This window comes from Phasianus colchicus, chromosome 11 (assembly GCF_987193195.1).
Source record: "Phasianus colchicus chromosome 11, bPhaCol1.hap1.1, whole genome shotgun sequence".
NCBI classification, from domain to species: domain Eukaryota; kingdom Metazoa; phylum Chordata; class Aves; order Galliformes; family Phasianidae; genus Phasianus; species Phasianus colchicus.
The window spans coordinates 16,861,812-16,887,461 of record NC_143446.1 but is presented as its reverse complement, the minus strand read 5'-3'; the positions used below and the strand labels follow the sequence as shown (position 1 = coordinate 16,887,461).

Genomic DNA, 25,650 nt, shown 5'->3' with positions numbered 1-25,650 from the left:
TGTTAATGCCTTCCTCTTTGTTGACAGATGTGCATTTTTTTTTTCTTTTCCAGCCCCAGCAACAGCAGGTGGCTACGCAGCAGTTGGCCTTTCAGCAGCAACTCTTACAGATGCAGCAGTTGCAACAGCAGCACCTCCTGACTTTGCAGCGTCAAGGGCTGCTAACAATCCAGCCTGGCCAGCCTACTCTGCCTTTGCAGCCCCTTGCACAAGGTAGGTGAGGGGTTGGGGAGCTGCTGAGCAAGCAGATAGCATGTGCACACCAAATTGTCACTCAGTAAGCCAGAGCGTGATCTCATAGGCTCGTAAAATAAGAAACAAAGAAAAATCCTGACTGGCAGGGTGGGCATTGTAGAGGTATTCTTGAGAAGGGCAGCACTGAAATTGTGGGCCATGCTTGCTAGCAGGAGGCAGGCGGTTTAGTTTGGATTCGTTTTGCACAGCTATATCCTGGTGAACTTGAAGCTGCTGGTTGTACTGTTCTGGACTCAAAATCCTCCACGGGAGGCTTCCTAATAAAATTTTGGAGCTGGGTTCATGGCTTAGGATGGCTTGAGAGCAGCTTTCCCTTCACTTCTTTGTAAAGTGCTGTCTTGGCCCTTTCTGGCCTCATGGCTGGTGCAGAGCTGGGCACAAAACGGTGCTGACCACACGCTGCTGAGTGTGGAAATGGGATTGTCCTTTTCTGCAGCTGGAAGGGGAATGTGACAGTGTCTCCTCTTCATGCATGCTTGTGTGTCCTTCCTTTCACTGCCTGTGTACATCATAGCTTCGTTCTTCCCTCCACACAGTGGTAAATTGGGATTGACTCCATTTAATTTAAATGTTGTTATACTGGTGTTACTGACAATTAGATCCTCCTACGTCTTTATTCAGTCCTGCACTATGTAAGAAGTCACCGATTTGCTGAAATCCCTATTTTTTTAAGATATTGATACATTGAAAGCAATAGCTACTTAAATCACAATACTTTTGACAGTAATTACAACCTGGATTTTTCTTATTCTTTCTTTTTTTCTCCACGGCTATATTTATTTATTTATTTATTTATTTATATTCCAACTCAGTTTCTCTGTGAGCTTTGGGGCATTTTAACAGACGTGCTTGAGCTCTTTCTGTTGTCACTGAAGCTGGTGGCTCAGAGTTGGCATGGCTCAGGGAGGACCAGGTCTTTCAGCCAAGATGCGGATATTTCTGAATAGCTGTGCCTTTTCCTTCCCTTTGCCCCATAATAAATTTAAACACCCACCTCAACAACTGGAGTCAGCTCAGCTTGAAATGATTTGGGCTCTTCAAAGCAGCCTTAGGGCTGCTACTGGTTGCTAAACCATATAATGTATTTACATTCAGCTCTGTTTGGTTAAATGGGGTTGGGGGTGAAATTGCTTCTGTTCTTCGCCCTCCTTTTTTATGTGTATTAGAGCTGCTAAAAGGAGAGCAAGATAGCTGGTAAATGTTAACTGACATGGATAGAGGGAGAGAAGGCTGGTGAGTGGGGACTGCTCTGCCAAGTGGCTGGTGTGGTTTACTGAGGCTTGTTTTACATTTTTGCATGACCCACAAAGTTGGAGCCCCTAACCCTGTCATGGGGAACCTGCACTCCCAGGCTCAGACCCCTGGTGTGCTCCTAGCTGATGCGCAGGCAGGCGGGTTGTGGTAGCAGCAGCTTCTGGCCTGGGACGGGAGTTTGTCAGTCACCATCAGTGTGCTGAGATGAGTTTGGGAAAATGGCAGGTAGACAAGTGCCACTTATGTGTGCAGAATGTTGTAACACGCATTAATTACGTTTTGGATTTATTGTTGGAAACACCACAAGCTGTTCCCACACGCCTACTGGACTCCAGCTTCAACCTTTCTAATTTTTCCCACAGCTCCTATACTATTAAGTTTGCTCAGTAAGGTTCATTGTGTGGTACATCAGTTAAGCTGTCCAAAGGAGGGCAATTGGGCAGTGACAAGACACGCTCATGTGTAATGTGAAAGAAATGAATGTGGTGATGCATGAAGTGTAATCTGTGCAGTAACACATCGGAGACACCAGTAGGTAATTCAGCAGTCGTGGCATTGATTGATACGGTTAGCAGCCAAGTGCCACTATTAGTCCTCGCTGCGTTGGGAAGAAGCCTGTTTATAGCCAAGGGGTGCCAGAACAACACAAACACAAACAGGAGGGCTGGGAGGGCTGCTCAGTGCAGGGAGGTGAGCTGTGGGGCGCGGCGCTGGCTGGGGAGGAACTGGAGGATTCAGGCAGCTTGCAATCCAGCACGATTCTTTTTTATCAGGGAGACGATGGCTTAAAACTGATGTCATTACGAGGTTTAAATCAACTTTCTGCTTGCTTGAACATGGTCACCTGGGTATGGAGGTACAAGGACACAAAGAGGTTGAGCAACTCTGTTTGTCTTTGAGCCGGTGATACCTGGGGTTGGGAAATTGAGTTCTGTGAGCAGTAATCTGTCAACTGTCCCCACAACATACATTTTTTAAACCTGTGCCTACATTTTGTTTCATAATGAAGGGGACTGGTTGTCCTGAAAAATGCAATGAGGAGCCAGGGCTATAGTTTAAAATAATTGGTAATGGACACTTTGTATTTAAAAAAAAATATACCATCCCTTTTTGTTTTCAGAACAGTGGGCAAGAGTAAGACAGATACTGCAAGCGTGCATATAAAAAGGAAAATCCAGCCCTCTAGTTAATGTAGCTATGAATTTAGTTAAGAGCATCTTGCTTTTTATTCCTAAGTATCTGTAATAGGAATAAATGTTAAGAGAGAATGCTACTTCATAAGTGATTTTTGTTCTGTTTTTAGAACTAATACATCGTTCATAGCTGCATTTTAGTTGGTGTGTTCACCTATTGTCTTATGCAAAATAGCATATTCTTTAATGTTATATTTGTGCAGTTTTTGCTGTTCTGTGTTTAGACACACCTATAATCTAGATTTTACATCTCTGCATAGTAGCAATTTAAAAACAAACCGCATTTCAGCAGTGCTCTGAGCTGCGAGAGCTCGATCTTCAGTATCTGTAAAATGAAACTGCAAATCACACCTCAGATCACGAGTGAGTGAAAATAATAGGACTGAGACATCCCAGTGCTGATTGCTCCCATGGATCCAGCAGTTCCAGGTCTGCATCCTGGCACTGGTAGGAACTGAGCTGGGGCACAAGCAAGAGTGATCTCGGGTAACTGCAGTGCACTTCTGGGAATCTGACATAAAATTTAGTTCTTGCTATTAAAGTGAAACTGTTTAATGGTAAATTATGTCATTTATTGTGTGTGCTTTGTTGGATTTGTTTGGCTTGCTTTTACCACTCGTTCTATTATTTCATTTAACCATTTTCCTGGATGAGTAGTAAGGATACCTTTCAGCTGCCCAGTTCAACAGGCTGGTTAGCAGTGCTTCTCAGAAGTTTGAGGAAAGAGGAGGGAGGCTTTTTAAAAATTACTTCTTGTTTTTTAATTAATAAAGTGATACCAGTGGTGAACTCAGTTCTGAACGATGGGTTGTGAGAGGCGAGTTTGACGTCACACCTAACTCTTCTCTAATATCATCCACACTGAAATCCATCTTACTATCTCTGTCATTTTTTTCTGCCCAAATGGGTTGTTTTCTATTTCTCCTTCAATATATGCTGCTCTCATTATTGCTAAAAGGAGTTACACTTGTATAGGAAGTCAGAATAAACCCCTTGACTTTCCCAGGCTCTATAGAAAGCTATGAATATTAGATGTTTGTATTTTAAGTGCTGTATAACTTGCAGGCTTGTCCTGGAGATGAAGCATGAGTCGATCCAGTAGTGACTGGGAGGGAAAGGAAAGGGGAAAGGAGAAGCAGAGGTGAAGGAAGGAGAGAAGTGCTACACCTTCAATTAATGAAAGACTTATCCACAGATCCAGAGAGGGGGTGCGTGGGGAGTGGGGAAAAAGGCAAAGAATGACCGCCTTATTTGCTTATTCCCGAAAATAAAAATAGGTGTCGACTCATACGGTCTCATATCAATATGTTATCATCAACAGACAAGTCTATTCACTATTGTTTCAGTTGAGTAAACAGTGGTGTAAGGGTCAGCCGCGCTCGCAGGTAATTGTTAGTGCGCAGACAGTCCTGTCAAGCATGTTAGCTAAAAATACATCCCACACTGTCACTTTGCAAGGTGTTTGAAAATAATAGCCCAGATAGAGCAAAACAGGACATAGGCTTGTGTACTGACCTTTCTCTTTGTTTAATTTGCTCGGAGGTTTAATTTCAGGGGACAAGTAATAATTGAATACGTCTAATAACTAAATGCTCATTTGGGACAAAATCCATCAAAATGTAATTGGCGTCTGGTTCTTATGAAAGGAAAATGACGTGGCTTTGGAGAAACGGATGTGTCCTAAGAATATCTGATCACTTAATGTATAAATTGAAGCCTCTTTTATAATATATATTAATTGCAGATACTTAAGGATTTTAGCGTTTTTTTGTAGTGAACCGTTACCGGAGACCAACTGTTTTTGTTAATGCTACTCTCAGAAAGGCGGGGAAGGTTATTGGTCTGTCGTGCAATAATTTACTCCTCTTTGATATGCAAACGATCCACGGTGAATATAAAAAAATCCTATCAGACTCATTTCACAGTTCTTAACCACTTAGATTCTCTGGAGTCTATCGCCTCATTAGACCAGTGCTCTCCAAAGCTAGCATAATTAAAATCTTTAACAGTTTAGCAAAGTAAAGATGTTTGGCTGATCACGTTGAGATGATTATCTATCCATTGTATTCTAAATGACAAAAATAAATTAAATTTAGACCTTGGCATTTTTTATTATGTGTTTCAAATGAATATAATGCATACTGCTTTTTTTTTTTTTTTTTTTATCCTATTTCAGTTCCTTAGGTTTGGTGAGATGTGTGGCTATTTGAGCTGCTGCCGTATACTCAGAAAATGGCAGATTTCCTTAGGATTGCTCCAGTGCCACAGCATGCCCAAACAATGAGCAGTCAGCCAAACCATCTCGACGCACGCTGATGAGACCTCTTTAAAAACATGCGGACTTTTATTATTTCTTTTGGTCTGAATATTTAAGTGATGCGTCTCTGCTGCTCATTTTTTCCCATAGCCTTCTGAAAGAGCACTGAAATAGTCTTCACTTTGAGAACCCGACTTGTCTGATCGTGTCACAAACGTAAGCTGTATCCAAACCCATGATCTCAGTGGGAGCCCATGCCATGCTGACGTGTGTGTCCCTGTGCTCCAGGCCCCAGTTTAAGCCCACTGGAGTTGGCAGAGTTCTCACTCGCCCTGTCTGCTGAAGGCTATGTGCATGTCCTGAGCCTGGTGTCCATTTTGGCACAATAGAAAACAATTTTTTTTATTTATTTCTTGAAGCTTATTTTATGTTTTCGTTTTACTTTTGAATGGCTCATTAGCATTGATCTAAGAAATGACAGTAATAATAGTGTTACTTGTATAGAAAGTTATACAGTTTTTCAGTAGACACATCCATCAATTAAGTGAGCAGTTTGAGAAACCAAAATTAATGAGAAAGATAGGTGTGTTAATGAAATAATCATAGTATAATCAATTTGACTGTTAAAATTTGAAAAGCATTTCAGGAAGACAATATGAATTCATAATTTATGTCTAAAAGTGATTAATAAAAACTGTATTTAATAACAAAGCTATTTGTCATCATTTAAAACTTAAGCACAAAATTAGTCATATTGTGGTTCATGTTGTCATAATAATAAAGCTGAGGGTTTTTTTTCCCTCAGATCTCCCTTCCTTTTAAAAACAGGTTAGACAGTATTTACTTTCCTTAGAACAATAGAAAACAAGCTGAAATGAGGAGCAGCCCTCAGCCGCCCTTGGTTTGATCTTGGGGATTTCTGCCTGAGTGGGGACTGAGCCCCCTGCTCCAAAAAGGACAGAATATAATAATAACTCAGCTGCTGATGGGGGTGTTGTGTGGTGTGGGTCTCCTTCCCCCAGCCCGAGATTTTGCCTTGGAAAGGTGTTGCAGGTAGTACCCCACAAAACACAGCAGGAGATGTGCAGTGTTCAGGATTAGCCTTTAGTTAATAAAAAAAATTACATGCGTGCAAACACACACACACACAAAACTAACACTAGGCTTTGTTTACTGACTCTTTGATTTAATTACTGTTTGAAGACGGCCGAATTAGCTGTTAATTGATTTAATTATCCAATTTGTTTGTTTCAGGCATGATTCCAACAGAACTGCAGCAGCTCTGGAAGGAAGTGACAAGCTCGCACACAGCCGAGGAGGCAGCCAGCAACAACCACAGCAGCCTCGACCTGTCCACCACCTGCGTTTCCTCATCCGCACCGTCTAAGACCTCCTTAATAATAAACCCACACGCGTCAACCAACGGACAGCTATCGGTTCACACTCCTAAGCGGGAGAGGTAGGTGCCAGCAGAGTTCCATCCATCCTCGCGTCTCGGTGTGCCCCAGATCAGGGCAGAGTTGTTGGGAACAGTGGCCAACTGCTTTGGCCTCGATTTTGTCCTCCGCGTCTGATTTTGGTGTGGTTGAATGGAGTCTCCGCTGGGCAGAGCATGCTCCTTTTGTTCAGGTCTTTGTGGCTTGTTAATTGGATCAATGTGGGCACAATTAGCTAATTAAAAGAGCATTGGAGAAGTGGGGGGAAGTGTGAAAAGAGTAGCTGCTTTCTTGCATCACTGGTGGTGTCACTCTTGAGGTGCTTTGGGTTTGCAGATGGGAGGTGAGAAGAAATCAGTTGGTCACTACAGGCTGTTGTGCCACACGTCATCCACTTCTCTGCCAAATTTCAGTGCCCAGCTCATTTAAGACATTTGCCTTTCTTCTCTGTATTTACTTGCTTTCGCAAAGCAGGCTGGACTTGAGTTCACTAGGTTTTCCTAAAACAAAGTGCATTTTTTAAGTGCTGATAAAATTAGCTAACTGGTGTTGTTTGGCTTTTAGAAGTGTGAGTTAATTTATACGTGCTAGGCTTGCATTGTTAGAAGAAATGGCTTAAATCAAGGGTTGTCTGTTGACGTGCTTCTCAGCACGGGCTCTGCTTTATTCCCAAGGATGCTTTATTGCAGGTTTGTTTCTTTACACCCCCAGATTTCACTGAGGCGTGTCTAACAACATAACTTTTGCTTGCGGTGAGGTAGACGGGCCTGGGCAGCAGGGCTGCAGGCGGCAGCGATGCCGACACTGCGTTGGAGGAGAGGGGTCTCGGGGATCATGTGAGCATCCTCACTGGGCTTCTTTGCATTCAGGAGAGTCCCTTCACCCATCTAGAAATGTTACATCAGACACTAGTGAAAGCTGGGCTTTATGGAAACTGATGGCTTTGTCTTTCCATCCTCCTTTCTTTCATTAGAAAGAGGATAATGGAATTTTTAAGCCATAGAGTTTATATTTCTGGTGGCCTGAAAGTGGATTGATAGGGAAGCTGTATAAATACCTCTTATATCTTTCTAATATTAAGAAAATAGTGCTGTTGGGAATAGACAGGCTTTAAAGAAGAACACACACAGTGCTCAGAAGAAGTGCTGTGTGTGTAAGGCATCTTTTTCTATCCGTTGCAAGGACGTGGCAGAATGTTGGTGCATACATTTATAATGCATGCAAGTGTCAAGGATGTGGTTTTGGTGAAGACTGACGTGGGATGCTAAAAACCAATTGATGTTTATTAAACAGTTAAGTTCCCTTTTTGCTGCATGCAGAGCTGAAGAAGATGGGTTTTATGACTCCTCAGTAGATTTTTAACCTAGTTTTTCCTAGTTTGTAAAGAAAAACCTCATGCAGTGAAGTGGATGTTCTTGCAATGGATGGATGCATGTGTTGTCTGCTAATGACAGCCTCGCTGAGGAAACAAACACCATTGCTGTGTAGTTTGAAATGCAGAGGAAATGCATGAATCTACTCTGAAATAAAAAATTTCTCATATACGCTATCATGCAAAACTGAACATCCATGTGTTTGAGTGCTGTTGTGTAATTGTGGCCTGGAGGCAATTGGGATCTACAAACAGGGAGATACATATGTTTTTATTAGTAAAGTTCCGACTAAATGAGCTAGGAATGCATAAACATGCCACAGTATTGTTTGAGACTGAATGAGGTTAGAAGACTTAAGATCTTCTGTTGTTGAATTGATAGATGCATTGTTAAAGCTTGTCATTATACTTAACATACATTTCTGTTGAGTTCTCTTCAATATCAAAGTAAAAAATAGGTATATTTAGGAGTACGAATAAGAGGGCTGCAGACTTTGCTTTATCTTGCCTCTGCTTGGTACACTGAGGGTTTATGCCATCCATTTGCTGCAGTGATTGAATTACATCTTTATCCATAAGTAGAGCAGGAGACTCCAGGCAGAAGAATGCCTACTGATGCACTTACGGGTTGTGTTGCAGTCTCACCAGGCCCTGTGGTGCCTGCCTGCATTTCATGTGATGCAGGAGAAACGCCTTGTGGTTTAGATGTGTTTCTTTCCAAAGGGGTATTTTATGTACAGGCAAGGCATTTGAGGTGGCAAGTGTGCAGGGAGAGAAGCGCAGGTGAATTGCAGTATTGAAAGCCCTCAGGAGGTGAAGTTTTAGCTGAGTTACAAAAAGGAGCATAGGCCCAGGCAGAGCTTTGGTTACCTTCTGATTGCAGAGATTAAGGCTGGAAATAACAGTGGATCTGGTGGGAGCGTGGCTTGGCTAGGCTTGCAGGCAAATGTGTGCTGATTCCAGTGCCCAGCTAGTTCAACAAAATGGCCGAGCTGCACGTACAGCAGACCCCAGCCCACCGTCGGGTCAAGGGTGGCTGTCGGTTTTGAGTTTGCCACTTCCCTTACCTCCTTCCTAATGAGCCAGCTTCCTTATCCATCACCCCATGATGGAGAGGCAGGTACAGCAGGCTTGGTCACCTGCTGAGTGCCACAACTTGCTCACTTTTGTAGCATTTTGTGAGATGTGTGTCGTGCTGCTGCCCTGCATCAGGGGACTTACTGTGACTTAACTCACCCCAGCATCACTGTGGGGCAGAGGAGTGGTGTGGATGTCTCTGTTGCTTATGTAGCACCAGCGGAGTCAGCTGTTCGCTCCCATCTGATAGAACCAAGAGCTATTTATTTGGATTTAAACAACAATAAAAAGCACATAGTAAAATCTGTAAGTGTCCTAACAGTTAACCACAGCCACATCATAACGACTGCCCGGCAGCCATAAATAATCATATACAGGTAACATTAACTTTTAGGGTGTGCTGTAAAGCTGTTTCCCCCCACCCTCTTGGGCTTTTGAGAAGGAGTAGGCTGCAGGAGGCAAGTTGGTAATGTGGGAGTTACTGTCGTTGCTGTCATTGCTGGGTTAGTTCCGGCTGTGTTTTATGAGGTTCCTGATCCCACTGGTTCAGATTGTGAGCCCTGGGAAGCAGGAGGCGCTTGTCTGACTGCAGTGGCAGCAGAAGTACCTGCGTGAAAGTCATCAGCAGGCAGGAACTCAGCTGAACATGTTGGGTGTAAAAGCACATTTTTGCCAATAATTAGTTTTTAGATAGCAGGGGAACCTCAGTAATCAGCTGCTTGGCATGCCCACACATTGCTGTGCCACACCAGCCCAGTGCCACTGTTGTGCAGGGTGAAGCTTTGGTCCCATGCAGCTCTGCTGTCACCTGCAGTCCTCAGAGCTAGGAGATGTGAAGTTCCCCTGTATGGCAAGAAGCTGAGAGCAGGAGGTTGGCAGAAGTCACCCTGGGACATGGCCATACTGCAGGGCAGCACAATGCTTGAAAGCAAAAGGCAGCCTCTGCTTGTTTGCATGGCTGGTTTGCATGGTGCTACTCATGGGTTGCGTGTATGCGTTCTGTGTATGTGGCTTTCACATGAAATGATTCCAGCTAGAAATAATGGGTTAATGCTTTCATTCATTTGGGTTTTAAATGTATATTACATCTCTGCTTTTGCCCCACATTTCGCCCAGTTCCTGTAAGTAGCGGCAGCAGCAGCTCTGGGGTTTGGTGCATAGCAATCTGTTAAGGAGATAAATAATCTGCTTTGGCATGACACTCCTACTCTCCTCTTTAATTTGTCTTACACAAGGAAAATTATAATTAAATCATTCAGGGTAAACCCTTGAGTGTAGAGAAGGAAAAAACACACTTTGGTAAAGATTGCCAATAGAGACCAACTTCCCTGTTGTGCCGTGCGGAGACATTTATCAATATTCAGCACTATTAAAGAGAGAACATTTCGTGTGATTTGTGAGGCGGATGCCAAAGCTCAAATCAAGGCTTGTTAAGATCCTTTCCCCATGCAATCATGGGCATTCAGCATCATTAGAATTCAGCACTGACTGCGTGTTTCATGCTTTGATTTTACTCAGACAATTTAATAATGTTTATTGTGCTGATTATATATATAAATTCACTCAATGCAATAAACATACCTCAGACATCAGTACCCTAAGGGAAATATTTAGTTATAGAAACTTGTATTCACTCAGGATAAGCGAAAGTGAGACCATAGCCAGCATACAAACCTCTCATCATCTTATCAGCATTTGGATTTCTTCAAGCATTTTCTCTCTCCATAAGTAAATAAATACATACGGGCTGCCAGTTAGGTACATCTGCTGTGATTAGCAATGTCAAGGACAGGACCGTGTCATTTTGTCTTGTCTTTCTTAGGGGAAGCTTGTTTATTTTCATAGGAAAAGCAGCAAAACCAAATTGATGGATGTGTGATCACTTGAGGTGACCGTGGCCTTTATAAGCTCATGTGTGCGTCCCAAAATCTGCATGTGCAGGAATATTCCTGTGTTCAGGAAGCCTTTCTCCATCTGCCAGCAATTCCACACTTGTCTCCTAATTCTTCGTGTCCGTTCCTACCCTACTTGAGCCTTGACCTAGGCAAGCAGACATCTCACAGGGAAGATGGATGAGATAAGCGAAGGGATTTTTAAATCACTTCTCCTTGAGAGTGCTGCAGGAGGAAGGAGTCCGGAGAAAGCTCCAAAGGGGAGCGAGGTGTCGGCATGGCGGGCCATTGATCCGCTGCCTCGGCTTAGTGCTTTGTGTTGTGCTGTTGTTATCTTCCGTGCCAGCTGATCCTCCATCAAAATCCCAGGGCCCTTAGATGAGGGCATTAGGATTCGGCACAATTATTAAGTACAGCTTTTGGTCCATTATTAATGCTCGGGATGAAACGGTTCAGCCTGCAGTCCATATGCTCCCTGGGCCTGATCTTCTGCTGGCCAGCATCTCTAGGCAGTCCCTGGCTCGTTCCGCTCTGGTGCCAGCATCACATTGCTCACAAGGCCCTTCCGGCTCCTTGCAGCTGCTGGGTGATGTGGGCTTGCTGAGCTCTGCCCTCAGCACAGCTCCTCTGGGGAGGTTACTTCAGATCCAGAATCGGTCACACAAGGCCACTTGCATCAGTCTGTCCAGCAGATCTTCCGTCACATGATAGTTTTCAGAGGGTTGTTCTGCTAAACCCCGGGAACTTGGTTCTAGTCTATTTGGTGTCTTTTTCCCCAACGGAAGCTGCTAATATAACAGTCTCTAATTACTCGGTGCATTGCGCGGCCCGTGGCTGAACGAGGGGGGTGCGATGCTTCCCAGCCCTCAGGAATCTGCCATCAGAGAGCTCCTGAACGCCAACGCTTCGTTGGTTCCTGGTCACATGTAATAATGATCAGTCGTACAACTCCAACCACTAAGCTGATGTATCAGAAAGCACTTAAAATAGATTGGGTGAGCCTTGGCAGACGCACAACAGAACTTTTCCAAATTTTAGCATATGTATTGTTTTATTCCTCCATCTGGCCAACAGATCATTGTTTGATATCTGAGTGCTTTGCATATCTCCTCCCTTTTCTTGCAACTGAGATACTTACACGTGTGTTTAATACAGCTTAATGCTATTTTTACATACCAGAGGAATAGCTGATGGCTTTCTGTTAATTGCATGCACTTTGCAGTTAAACTTTCATGAGAACGTTCCTGTCTAAATACTTAAAGTCCAATGAAAATTTGTCCTTCTCTTTTATTAGAGGTGTTTATGTAGCAGTCTTAAAAAAGTGACCTGGTTTTGTTTTACAGTGCAGTGGATTCCTGCTTTTTTATTTCCTCCAAATTGTCCTTCCTCAGTGTTTGCTTGTGAGACCAGTCTGTCCAGGCTGTCCTGAAGAGCTGAGCTGGGATCTAACAGAGAGCTGTACAGCATTTTATCATACACGTCACAGCCTGAGAGTGGAAAAGAAACACCCTTGAAAATGCCATGAAAGTAGAGAAGTTAGGTGATTTTTGTGCAGCTATTTTCTCTGCTCCTCAATAAAAAGCAAGCAGTTAGCCTGACAGCTGTTATATCATGTTATATCGTACTGCTAAGATATTGAGTAGCATTTAAAATAAAACGCCACCATTAAGCTGTATAAACTTTATCCGTTTCACTATGGTTTAATGGAAAAAAAGGAGTTTTTCAATAAAATGACATCATTTTTCCCAGGTTGTAATGTTCACTTTACAACTGTTTTTCTTTAATTCAATTTATTTTACTTTTCTTTTTCTTGGCATCCTTTTTTTTTCTTACAGTTTGGAGAGGGGAGATCTCCTTGCCGAGCATCTGGGCACTGCTCAGACCCCATTCCCTCCTCCCTGGAGATCCCATGCTAATCCAGAGCTCTATTTTTGTCCCTCAGACAGACTCGTATTTCCAGCGCAGCGAGAATGCGTTGCAATTTGGTACTGGGGATGTGCAGCCCTTCCTGCTGCACTCGGAGGAAAATCGCATCGCATTGCTTGTGGTTGTGTAGCAGCACCAGGTACTTCTCTGTACTGCTGATGCTGGTGAGGTGTGGGGGGGTCTGGTTTCTCTTGTGCTCACTGCACAGTGTATTCCTCCCATTAAAGCGTTGGTACGAGCCTGGGAAAGGGAGCTGCTGATGTGTGCGGCAGCTCGTCGTTTTGGGCTGCGTGGACGCAGGAGGTGTCTGTTCCTTTGGGAAACGGTCTCGGGATCTGAGCAGCAGATCCGCCGGCCAGAGAATTCTTTTAACTGTGATTTTCCTTTTTGCGCGTACTCAAAAATAACATCGTGATGGGCCCTGAAATACCATTTCATACACAGAGCACAATTTCCACAGCACAGGTGGTGCTAATATAGGACAGTCCCCCAGGCACTTGTCGCCAGGAGTTGTACAGCTTGTTCAGTGTCTGCATCCATATGGCAATCTGTCCCATTCATAGAAAGACATTGTAGCTGTGCCTGTGGGTGCTGTGGTCAATGTAGTGTAAAAAGTAGATTTTAACTCTCGGCAACCTATGTTCTGCTGTTTGTTTTATGGTAGGATCCAATTTATAACGTGGGGGAAAAAAGCAGCTCTGAGCGAATTCCAGAACAATCTTGCTGGCTGCAGTTTGTGTTTATTCTTGGAGCGCATGGTTAATCAGCAGGTGCACCAGCCCTGCTCCCAGCCCCGCTCTAATGAACAGTTTACAGGAAGTCTTGCTCGGAAGAAACATTTTCGTCCTTGTTTATACCATGAATTAACTCAGAAGTTGCAAAGCTGTAAACGATGATAGCTGGCTGTGTGTCTTACTTCTTTTTCTTATTACTTTTTCATTTGGGGGCACGTGTTTCCTGGCTGTGCTGTGCTCAGGGTGGATGCTGCTGGTGGCTGCCCCTCAGAGGAACAAAGTGCAGCACATGGGCCCTCCCAGAACGGGGGGGCTGGCTGCTTGGTGTTGTGCAATGGTTCGGGAATAAGCAAGAGAGCATGCTTTATGGCTGCTGTGGTGTCTGTCATTCCATTGCCAAATGTTCTGCTTTAGTGTGACTATTTGTTATGCCTTGTAGTAAACACAAACAAATAGACGCCTAGCACCTGCAGCAGCATCTGATATTTACACTACCTGTATGATTAAGCGTGCTTCCCTGGGGAAACAGGCGTATGTCCTTCAGATTCTTGTGCTTATATAAAGTAGCATTCGTCAGAGGGAAAGCGAGCAGCAGGGAGAAATCAGTGGCTTGACCGTACTTCTCCTTTAGAGTCACCATTTATCATAATTATTTTTACAAACATTTTCCCAAATGGTGCTTCTTCAGCTCCTGCAGGACCGTGGTGGGGAAGGCACAGCGCTGAACTGTCGCTCTGTATGAGATGTGACAGTCACCTTCTGTGCTGGCCTCGCTGTGCCTGTGGGACAGTGGTGGAAAATACCGAAGTCCATAATCTGTGCTAATCATATCTTTGGACGTCTCACTGGTTTGCAGGAGGGTGAAAGACTTGCCTCGGCTCCAAACGTAACAGAATATAATGGTGTTGTTAAACAGGAATAGCTCTTGTTTCCCAGTGTGTGAGTTTAAATGTAACAACAGCGTATAAATTACAGTAAAATAAGGTAAGCAAACAGGATCTTTGTACAAAGTATGTAGGTACGGTTGTAATTTTACACCTCAGACCCATTGAAGTTCGAGGTCTAATCCTGTGTTTTTTAATCTCACGTGTGTTCTTAAAAGCGTTGCTGAATCTGGGCCAGAGCCGTGGCAGTGCCCCCTCCCTCTGCCCTGCAACTCAGGCCTGGAGGGAGGATGGGGGTTGCTGTGCTGAAAGTATTGCAAAAATACAGGCACTCCAGAAAGTGGTAGAATCACATTTTTTTCCTAATTAAACTAAGATAGTGAATCAATCCATTTTCATCTGAATAAATTAGGAGACTGTTCGGAGAGGAATAAAATGAGATTTAACAGGGATAAGTAGAAAGTAGCCCAGATAGGAAATAAAAATTCCAAACTGCCTTCTCAAAATGACACGTCAGCCGCTCAGCATCGTTTGTGTGGGAAATGACTGAGGCATGAGCTGGGTTGGGAAATGGAGACGGGACGTTCTGTGCCGTGCCTTGGTTAAAAAGGTGAGCGTGGCCTCAGGCCTCAGGAGGTGTAAACACGCGTGGTGCATCCGAGTCCTCCTTTTTCCTTCTCTCTGCTCTGCAGAACCAGTTAAACCACAATTAGAGTGTGGTGTACAATTGGCCACTCTCTTGCGGAAAGGATAAAGAGGAGCTGGAGCAAATACAGAGGAGAGCAGCTAGGGTGATAAAGGAGTTGGAGGGAATAGGCTATGAAGACAGATTAAAGGGAATTAAAGATCTACACCCTGGAAAAATAGAGGCTCTAGGAGGATGTGATTATAGTATGTAAGTACATGAAGTGATGCTACAAAGAGGAAGAAGGAAAAAAATGGTTCTCATTAGTTAGCAATGCTGGAATTTCAAATCCAGCGTTTCAAATCATGTGCGTCTGGGTGTATTTGATGTACTTTTCACTACAGTACTGAGGCACAAGGTTGAAATAGAAATAGGAGTTTTAAATAGTACAGAAACTTGTTAATGCTAAATTCAAGTGCAGGGATGGAATTTCCACCTGATAGAAGTGATGGATTCGACGCTGCATTTTTTTCTTTCAAATAACCCAGCGATGCACTCAGCACCTCTGTGGCTGTGGGGCAGTGGCAGTTCTGCTGTGGGGTGGGATGCAGGGCTGCCCCTGGAGGAAGCACCGAGTACAGTCAGAGCACCAGAGGGTCATAATGTTGATTAATAATCCAAACCATCCGTTCGTAGATTAAAACCAGAGGATGATGTGTTTAATTATCCAGTCTGGTTATACTCCTGCAGCGTGCTGCGAGGGTGGGGGTGGAAGAGCAGGGGAATAGGAGCCAGATTTTGTCTCAGTGCCACTGCAAATGCTCCAGCACTCCTCGCAGCAGGCAAGGGGAGCAGTGCTGCAGCAGCAGGCGGATGTCAGGCAGTGATTCTCGGCGCATCGCTGCTCCTGTGTTACAGCAGCGGCGCTGAGGCTTTGTCATTTTTTTCTGCACAAGTATACAAGTTAGCACACACCGATTAAAAGGGAGGATTTCAGCCTGTGGGCTGCAGTTTTAACCTGATTTGTCTTAAATTGGTGTAGTCATTTAAAACGTAACACACTACTCCTGTTACTTCCAATAGAGCTTGATGTAAAATACGAGCTGCTTCCAGCCCTCGATCTGGATGTGGACTAAAGCAATGAGAAAAGGGAAAAAAACCTTTAAAAGCAACCAGAAACGTGCAAGCCAGTTGTAGGAAAGCTGCCATTGGCCATGCACATCAACTGCCACCTCTCTGAGAGCCCTCAGCTCTCTGCTGAGCTTCATCCTGCAGTGGCAAGGCATTTCCCCTGCTCAGGCAGTTCTCTCTTCAGATCAAATACCTGCATCTGGCTGATGCTGTCGCTGGGATGGAAGCATGAATATTTAGAAGTAACCCAGCCGAGTGTGTGACTTAATACTCTCCTTGATGTATTTTTTTACCTTTTTATATTTTATTTTATTTGGCTCATGGATTAGGGAGGAAAGGGGTGCCAAGCCACCCTGGTATGAATTCAGAAGGGTTTGCACAAGTGCAGCTTTACTGCAAAACACATCTTTATTCAGGTGATCCTGTCTTGAAGAGAGGAACATGCGTTCGAGAATGGCTGTTAGCTTGTTGGTGGTGACTTAGGAGTCACTTGGTACAAGAATTTAATCATTACTGTTTCCATTTAGATTTTAAATGCAGCAAGCATGTCTGACTCAGAGGATCTTGGCATTTCCACCAGCATTATTCCTTCTGTGCCTTGTGGTGAGGGTTGGAGCTCCCCAGGCACCATGAGCACTGCAGACCTCGGTTCGGGCTGTGCCTCACCTCCTCTGCTGTGGGATGGGGTTGGGATGTTCCCATACAGGACTGGGGTCGGGGTGTTGTGCTGAGCCCACGCTCCCACCCAGAGCTTTCACGGCACCTGGCAAAGATGAGGTCACTTCCCGTTGCCCCTACAAAATAAAAATAATAATTAAAAAAAGGCAGTTCTGTGAGTGCTCTGCTCAGACCCTCTTCCAAGAGGAAAGCAGGAGATGTGGTATTGATTTTTTTCAGTGTGCAGGTGGCTCAGGCATGTTCTCTGCACTGATAAAACGTGAGCAGATGCTTCATAACTGTAACAGAAAATCAAGGATGCTTCTCTACATCTCTGACTTCCCCCAGCATTTTGGCAAAGATCATTGGCCCAAGCAGACATGGAAGAGAGACAGTGGAATATGAACTGTGTCAGCATCATGAATATTTAAAACATGGTCCACTGTGTGGCAGAAGTATTATTGCCGAGGCTTCTGCTTGCTTGGTTTTTACATCCAACCACGGCTTCTTTGCCAGTGTTTACAAGCACAGTACCCAGTTTCACCTGGTTGGTAAGTGTGGGCTAAATTAAACCATCTGGAGGTCCCTGAGCTTAGGGAGCAGCATGCAGTGGTGAAGGCAGAGGCACAGATCTCTCCCCTGTGCAGAAGGTGGAGGCACTGGGAGGTGCGTGGCCCTTGGCCCAGCCTGCCCCATGTAGCCCCACAGCAAGCTGTAGGCAGCGAGAATTAGGTGGGAATTAGGTGGACCCTACGTAGTTTGCAGCTTCCCACATGGATTTCATTACTTTGTTGTATGTCATGAATAGGCTGACTTACGCAAGAAATTTTACTTGCCAGAGGCATTTTTGTTGTGCTTTGATGTAATAACGCTGCACTATTGCATTATTTGGAATTAATTCTATTGTATGTTAAGAATTTTGTGTGCTAATAGCAAGGAGGATGAAAAGGACGTATTCTGGATTGTACATCATTTGTTCCTTCATTGTATTGTTACAAAATTGCTTCCACTGCGAAGCGTTGCATCACCAGCATCCAAGCAGGGATGTGGGTTTTTGGGAAGGAGAGGGTGATAGAAACAGAGACCTAAAACAGAGACCTACTCCACTGTGTGTCATTAGAAATCAGACCAAAACTTGCTTCTGCTTGCCAGTGCTCAGCTCCTCTGAAAGTCTGTCTCTGCAGTGAGACCAAGGATGCATCCAGATCATAGAAACTGTGCTTCCATGCAGACCAGACACAACATCATCAAACAATTAAAAAATATGTGTTTGTATTGTGCCAGGAGAACCGTTTGTTTATCTTTTGGATTAAAATCTTCATTTTCCACCTCTGTTTGCTCAAACGTGGAGTACTTAGATCAGTTAAAGGAAAACAGAGTTCCCCATTGATTTCCACTGGCTGTGCATCCTTTGTGCACTATATCCGCTCCGGCATGAACCGCCCTTTGTTTTGTTTTGAGGTGCTTCTTAAGGCTCTACCAGCGAACAAGTGGCAATCCATAACATCTCCAGAAGTGAGATGGATAAAATAGCAGTAATCTGATAGTGACACATAAAGGTCACCAGAACGCACGACTGAAAAGCCTGAGTGGGATTGCGGTAAGCAGCTTCAGAGAGGTGTTGCCCACTGAGGATGCCTGCATTTTTCTTTAAATACCAAGAGGGTTTTGGTTTTTTTTTAATCCTTATTCAAGTGTCAGTTTTTGGTGAGTTTAAGTAGTTGCTCTGCTCCCTTGCATGGCAGTGGGAGCTGTACGTAGGTGTTAAGTGTGTTATGCTCAGTGTCCTGTTAGCAAAATGACCTTTAAGTTCCTGTTTACAGCCAGCACCAATCTTCCTGGTTATTGACAGCACTAGGCTTCACCATGCTGAGCACAGCGTACAGTTGATACTCTCTTGGTCATTCAGTCATTTTCTTTGGACACAATACCAGGGTATCATGTCCTGCATAGTTTGTCTTGTCTTGTGCAAGATCCCTGGAAAGAAAAGAGATTTGCACTCGGATTTAAAAAATAAATACTAATCTCGGTAGGACTCTTTCCGTTGACTTGGCCATGGCCTTCAGGCTCTTGTGGAGAAACTTTTAAAAACCCTGCTGGGGGTTTAAGCCATGTGACTGCTGTTGATATTATAATGAGATTTACAGTGCTTAAACCCCACAGGAGACCGACTCCTTACTTGGTGTCACACAGCATTTCTGCGCTCATCGCGGTGCAGGGGTAACGCCGGCTGCGTAACCTAATGCACTAACGTTTTTTGGGTTCTGCCAAACAGACTGAAATCATAGCTCTCATATATAGTCTTTAATGGAGTGTTAACATGAAAGCCTACTTCCTCACACTTCGCTTTGTTCAGAGATAGAAGCAGATGACAAAAAAGCATTATTTTCTGAATTATTCCCCTCCAAAGTGCGTGGAGGGCATTTGACCGCGTGCCTGTCTGACTGGAGTGGACAGTGTTCCTTCAGCCATCCTCCTCCTCTTCCAACCGAGGGCATGTGCTGAAGTACTTTTCTCATTTGCTTGCAAGGAATGCATCGCTCCCTTTGTTCTTTTTAAAAACTCAACAGATAGAGCCTCTCCCCACTCGCGTGTTTTAAAAACTGATTAAGTTGAACCAGTGAAATACTCCCTTTTGGAGAAAGTCTTTGTGAGGCTTTCCACCTACAGTGTTTCTTTAGGAAATTAGCTAGCTGATGCATTTATTTATGCTTGAAAAACTATTTGGAAACTGTCAGAAATAAGATTTTAATGAAATAATGAATTCGTTTCAAGTACATCTCGTAATACCTCTTCCAGTCTGATCTGTACCTTTTTTCTTGTAGAGGAATTAATTTTTTTTTTAATCTTTCCATTATCTCCAGATTGCTGTTGGGCCCAAAGAGAATCCAGCAGGAATTTCACAGGGAACTTTCTTGCATTTGAGTTAACACGTTGGGTGTGCTCTACAGCGCTCTGTCCAGTGCATAAGAAACAATACAAGAGCAAAATGTTGTGTGCAGGCAGATAATGCTGTGGAAAAAGAATAAACGGCATTTCCACATGTGTATAAACATAAAATGGCAGAAAGTAGGTGTTTATGCATAACGTTACCTGTAATCTGGGATAAAATAAGTCATAAAAGCCACACCTAGATGCCTGGTATGTGTTCATATCCTTTGTGTATGTTTGAAGTTCATAATATGGCACAGACATACTGTTGCAGAAAGATTTGCTGTGGAAAATAGATATGTGCATAAGCGTAAAATAGGGATTTCAATATTATTTTGACATTTTATGTTTAAAAGTCATCTAAGGTTATGGAAGATGTTGCAAAAATAATTCCTTTACTTAAGAAGTTTCCGTGCAGAAGTTGAATAAAGAAGATATTTTAGAATATGGTTCATCAGTTAGTGTAACAGATACATTTCCCTGAGCACCACATGGCCTGGATCAAAGCGTCTCATGACTTGGATCAGTGCAGCCAAATCATTACGTATTGATTGGAATCCCGCTGAAGGATTAACCCCTTAGTGTTCATACGAATTTTTTCTTTAACCCTGGTTTCAGTAGTCAGAAAGCTCAGCGACGTTCCTGCCAAATCTTAGCAAGGTTAACAGCCCCCACTAACCCCTCGTGCTGAGGAATCCTTTGATTACACGGTTCCTTTTTTATGATGAATTTTACATTTGAAAACGTTGGTGAATATATTTTGCAGGGATGTAGGAAGCCTGTGCTTGTGCAAAGAAACAGCCTGCAAGAGGAGAAAAATGGAACTGAAAAAAAAGCAAGGAGCAACAACAAAAAAAAACCTGGCACAGTAAATAGATAATGTGGTGGGAAAGCCAAAGCTTGGTGCTTTTCCTGTCTGTAGTGGGGTGATACACCTTGGGCCCAGTTGTACTGTGTTCTGAGAACACACCGCTGTATGGAGACGACTTCTCTTCCCAATTAAATTGAATTGTAAATATGCAATATTCATGCATTTCTCAGCAAAATATCAAGCAGGATATTAAGCAGGTCTGTCAAATGATTTCTCCCCCGTCCATGTTAATTTAAATTCTTTACAAAGCTTTTAATTAATGAATGAAATGTAGGAGGATAGCTAAGTAAGAATGACACGTTTCACTCTGCAAATGGTATTTAATTCTGTTTTGAAAACCTATGTGCAGAGTCAGGTGGGTACCATGAGATGTTAGAGGTGTTTCAGGATCTGTTGTTCTACTCTTTGTGAAGAATAATTGGTGCAGTACCTTCAGCTACAACACTTTTTCTCTTTTTTCTTTCTCCCCTCCAGTTTATCCCACGAGGAGCACTCGCACAGCCATCCGCTCTATGGACACGGCGTATGCAAATGGCCAGGCTGTGAAGCAGTATGTGAAGACTTCCAGTCGTTTCTAAAGTAAGAATGGATTTTTGGCACTTGCATTGTACAGAAAGCATGCCTTGAAATGTTGTGTGCTGTCACTCACCACGGGCCTGATGCAAAGCCCATTGAAGTCAACTGAGAGCTCCCTTTCACTTCAGTGGCTTTTGGATCAGGCTCAAGAACGTTTTAACAGGGGATAGTGAATTAGCCCCATGGGGAAAGTATGGTCTTGCTCAGTGTATTACTATAAAACAGATTGTTCGTGATTCTGCAGTTGGTTGGTTTTTTTTTTATTTAGTTAATTTTTAAGTTGCAGTACTGAGAATGTAAACAATGCAACCTTGATCTAACCTTGATTTCGGTTTAATTTAGAAATTTAGTCTTAAATTAAGTCCATAATTGGACAGAATTGCAGAGCATCACGTGAAATTTAATTTATTTCAAATAAGTAACTGATGAACAAAGTCTACACAACTAAAAATAAACTATAATTATATTAATTGGGCCCCTGCAGTTTGCTGCAGACCTTTCCTTGCTGCCAAAGAACACAGTTTTACACGTTGCATAAACAGTGCATTATGGCCTAGTACGTGGTAATGTGTGCATCCCAATGCAGGGAAGGACCAACAGAGCTCTAATAACTTACACATGGCTGCTTCACAGCTTAATCATCAGCCTCACCCTTCTGAGCTGTTCCTACTACAAAAGAGTTTTCTGTCTGGGTAGATCACCAGGTACACACGTGCTTCTGGTGGTTCAGGTTCTTGAATGTTTGCGCACTGATCTCTTTGAAATGGTGATGGCTGGATCCAGTTGCTGGATCTCAAACGTGACTGTGATTTAAATGCACAAAGGGGTAAATTCTCCCATTTACAGTGGTGATCTCATGAAGTTAGTCCACATAAGTCTGTGGAATTCATCAGGGTAGATAGGTAGAATTGGTCCCAAAACATTCAGCTGTATCTTTTCTTTCTGCGGCAGTTCCTAGGTTTTCATGTGAGAACAAGTAGCCAGCAGAGAACGTTAGGTGTGAGGTACAGGTAGGTTTTTGCTCTCAGCAGTGTGTTCTGCTTCCATTGGTGAAACCTTCCTGAATTCAGTAGGTGCTAGTCTTAGTATAAACCTATGTTACAAGCCAGGAATGGTACAGTAATGAAAAGGTTCTCATTACAAGAGGATTACAAAATAAGAAGGTACTAGTCGTAAATTTCCATGAAGGGTGGCCTGCCTCATTTCTTTTAATTCATCCTGTTGTTCACTTAAGTGAAATAAATGCTAATCTCTCCATACTTGCCAGCTCATTCATATTCATATGCCATACCATACCGTTTAGACCTTTAAAACAATTCTATTTTTTATTGCAGTTAATGCAAGGGAAAGGTGCTGTGGTAGCCTTAGATACTGGAGCAGTCTGTGTAGTTGAGTAAGGTCAGATCGTGCCACCTTTGCTTGTTGTGGTAGTCCTCTGTTGTAGAGCAGATCTCCTGGTTCTAGGAAGGTTTGTTGCAAAGCAGTGCACAGCTTGCTGTGACCATGTGTAGAAAATAGAGCAGTTGGTTGAGTCGCATGGTGTGAGTGGAGACAGTATTGGTTTAGATGGTATTCTGCAGAAGTTCTGGTAGACCCAGACCACCAGTCCATGTGAGGGAGGTGTGGGGAGCCATCAGTAGGGGAAAGTAGCCTGAAAGCCATTACAGATCAGGCTGGACTTAAACCTGTTATCAGCAGGAAGCGGCTCTGGCTGCTCACGGCTCCAATAATTTTGGTTATCACTCAGATTCTCATGGCAGTGATCTTTTTTCCCCATCAGACCTTCTAGCAGAAGTTTGTCTTTCTTAAGCCTGCTGGCTCACACTTGTTTTCTCATTATCCAAATTCTTCAGTGTCCAAAGCCCTCCTGTTCAGAGTAATGCTTAACCCTGAACGGATGCAGAAACAAATGTCCTGGAAGAGCAGATTGACACTGTTAGGAAGTGAGCATTTCTTTGTGAAATGTTACTGTAACCTTCCAAGTCTCCTGTGGAGCATCCATCCTTACACTGTTGACATTTAACAAAATTCATTACTCTGTGAGAAGGTAACAGGTAGATGCTTGAAGTTTCTTTCTAATACTCGTGCAATCCACAAGGCACTTTTGATGGGCCCCTCAAGAGAAAAGCTCTTGTTTACAAGTGAAATGCAGCCAGTGTATCCATTCAGCATTGCTTAATTTCACTTACCTTGGTAAAAAGGCCTGTTAGAAAAAGCAAAGAGAAGCTACATGTGGAACAAGAGCCTTGTATGCCAATAAAATGATTCTACAGTTAAAGGAGAAAAAAGGACTCACAGGTCTAAAACATGGTTCATTTCTTTTCCTCCTGAGGAAGAAATATCATAACTGTTGGTAAATCAAAAACAGAGATTTGACACTCTTCTGTGATCATTCTGTAGTGTTTGTTCCCAAGGTGAGGTACACCACAGGGCCCTTGATTTCAAAGATAAATACTGTACAAATAACGATCCTAGTTGTCTTTCACTCACAGCCAACAGGAGGATGCTTATCAGAACCAGCAGATACTCGAGCTATTGTATGCATTTATTTCCCTGTTTCTTCTAGAAATAAGTTGCAGTTTTAGCGTTGTTTTTTAATCTGTCAGCCACTGGTTTATCATGTGATGTGGCATCAGTTAGAGCTAACTGATAGCAGCGGGGGCAGCTGCTAAGCCTAATGAAACAGGAGCACCCCGCACGGTCCCCAGTGCTGCCCGAGCCTAAAAACACAAACACGGCCAGGGGCACCGCTGTGACCTGGTGGCCTTCTGCCAAGCCGTGGGGAGCAGGGTGGGGGCTGGAGGGGGCACACGTGTCTTGTGCCTGAACCAGCACCCACGTCTCAGTTGGCAGCGAAAGAAGCAATTAGTAGCACAGAGTGACTGTCCTTCGGAACTGACTATCTTTGATTTCATTTGCATGTCTTTAAAGGCCATTGCAGAGAGAAGTATGCCCCTGTATGTCAAGTTGTTTAGGAAATCACTGCTGGAAGGAGGGTGGTTTGTTCAGAGAGGTATCTAGGCATCCAGTGCAGAAATGGAAGGAGGAGATGGAATATGGTTTTATTTTCCCTTTTATCTTTTTGTTGCTGTTATTTGATTGCGGTTTAGATGTGTTTAATCATGGCAGCACCATGTTAAAATCAAATATACTCCTTAAATGAGAGATGCAGACCTTTGGAGAGATCCTGCAATCCGTAGCGCAGTGATGCTGGCAGTCTGCTTCGTGCGCATTTAACTGATGAAACCGAGGAGAGTTTATGTGAAAGAAACTACTAAGTGCACTCCCTAATGTTTTCACAAGTGTTTTTATCATGGTAACATCTTGTTTACTTTAGTTGCCTGCCTAAAACTACTTGGAACATGTTAAGAAAACATTTCGAGAAAGCTTCTACAAAGAGGCTTTTGTTTAGCAGCAACTGTGAGACTGCTCAGCTCACAAAGGTGTTAACTTTCAACCCCTTAAGCACTTCCACATGAAATTCCAGCAACTATGTTTGTGGTTTTGGAAAAACAAAGTGTATATTAAAGAAACCAGGTATATGCTAATACATGTTGAAGTAGGCCGGAAATCATAAATTGTTTCAAAGGCATTAATTGCTCTGTCATTGGCGTGTCAGAATGTGCTGCAGCGAGTTCATCTCGCAGACCTCGAGGTGGGCTGGGGAGTGGGGCGGCCTTCCTGGACCCTGACATCCAGACCCCAGCCTCCACCCCAACCTCCATCCTCCCAGCCAACGTGGGGGCAGCGGGGCCGTGCTGCCCGCGGCGCGCACGGGGAAGAACGCGGCCCTTCCAGTTCCCAGACCGTCACCTATTCCGAGCTGCTGTTGGGATTTCGGTGCTACAGTTTCTTTTACAACATCCTTATTAACCTTTCTGACATTGTGCGGAAGTTCAGGACCTCTCCAGGCGCTGCAGGAGGAGGCCGGGTGGCCCAAATCCCACAGTGCCCTCTAGTGACACCTGGCATGTCGGGAGGAAGGCTTTCCAAAAAGGAGCCCAAGGAGTGCCTGCGGACAGCCCCGCTCCGACTGGTGTGGCATCCACTCCGCGTGCGGGCACGAATGTTTTCACCCTCCTGGTTCACACTGGTGTGACTGGAGAAGCTCTGCTGCCCGCAGTGGCACGTTTAGGCACACGGTGCACACACACACACAGAGGCACGTTGCCTTGCAGCACTGCGTTTCATATCTTAAGGTGCTCTTCGTTTGTGCTTCACCTTATAATTTCCGGTGTGTAATCAGAAAGCATTACTTAAGAGACAAGGATCATCTTTGTTTCATTCTTTTATTGACACTGTCTACCGTATTACTGCTATGTCTAAATGGTAAAATTTATTATTAGCAATAGTGTCACAAAAGTCTGAGACAGCGATTTTCCTTTCAATAAAAGTAGTTAAAAACCTTTTAGAAAATCCATAATTTTGATTGCTGGTACTTCATAAATGTATAACTGGTACTTTTTAGCTGTCTCTTTAGGGAAAAATGAGTTTTATCACCTGCAGTACCTGGGTTAATGAAATTGTGTGTTGGAATTTAGCCAGAATGAAAGATGAGATCATTCGGTGGCACTGATAT

General features: G+C 43.6%; 1 protein-coding gene across 16 annotated transcripts in view; it reads left to right on the top strand.

The window, feature by feature from the left end:
* FOXP1 (forkhead box P1) overlaps nucleotides 1-25,650 on the top strand; it is a 341,764-nt gene that overhangs the window by 274,676 nt on the left and 41,438 nt on the right. For all 16 annotated transcript variants that reach the window (XM_090148431.1, XM_090148428.1, XM_090148435.1 and 13 more), the window contains 3 exons: nucleotides 54-213; nucleotides 6,214-6,418; nucleotides 20,970-21,074. In XM_090148431.1, coding sequence (XP_090004557.1) covers nucleotides 54-213; nucleotides 6,214-6,418; nucleotides 20,970-21,074 — 470 coding nt within the window. The remainder of the gene's footprint in view (nucleotides 1-53; nucleotides 214-6,213; nucleotides 6,419-20,969; nucleotides 21,075-25,650) is intronic.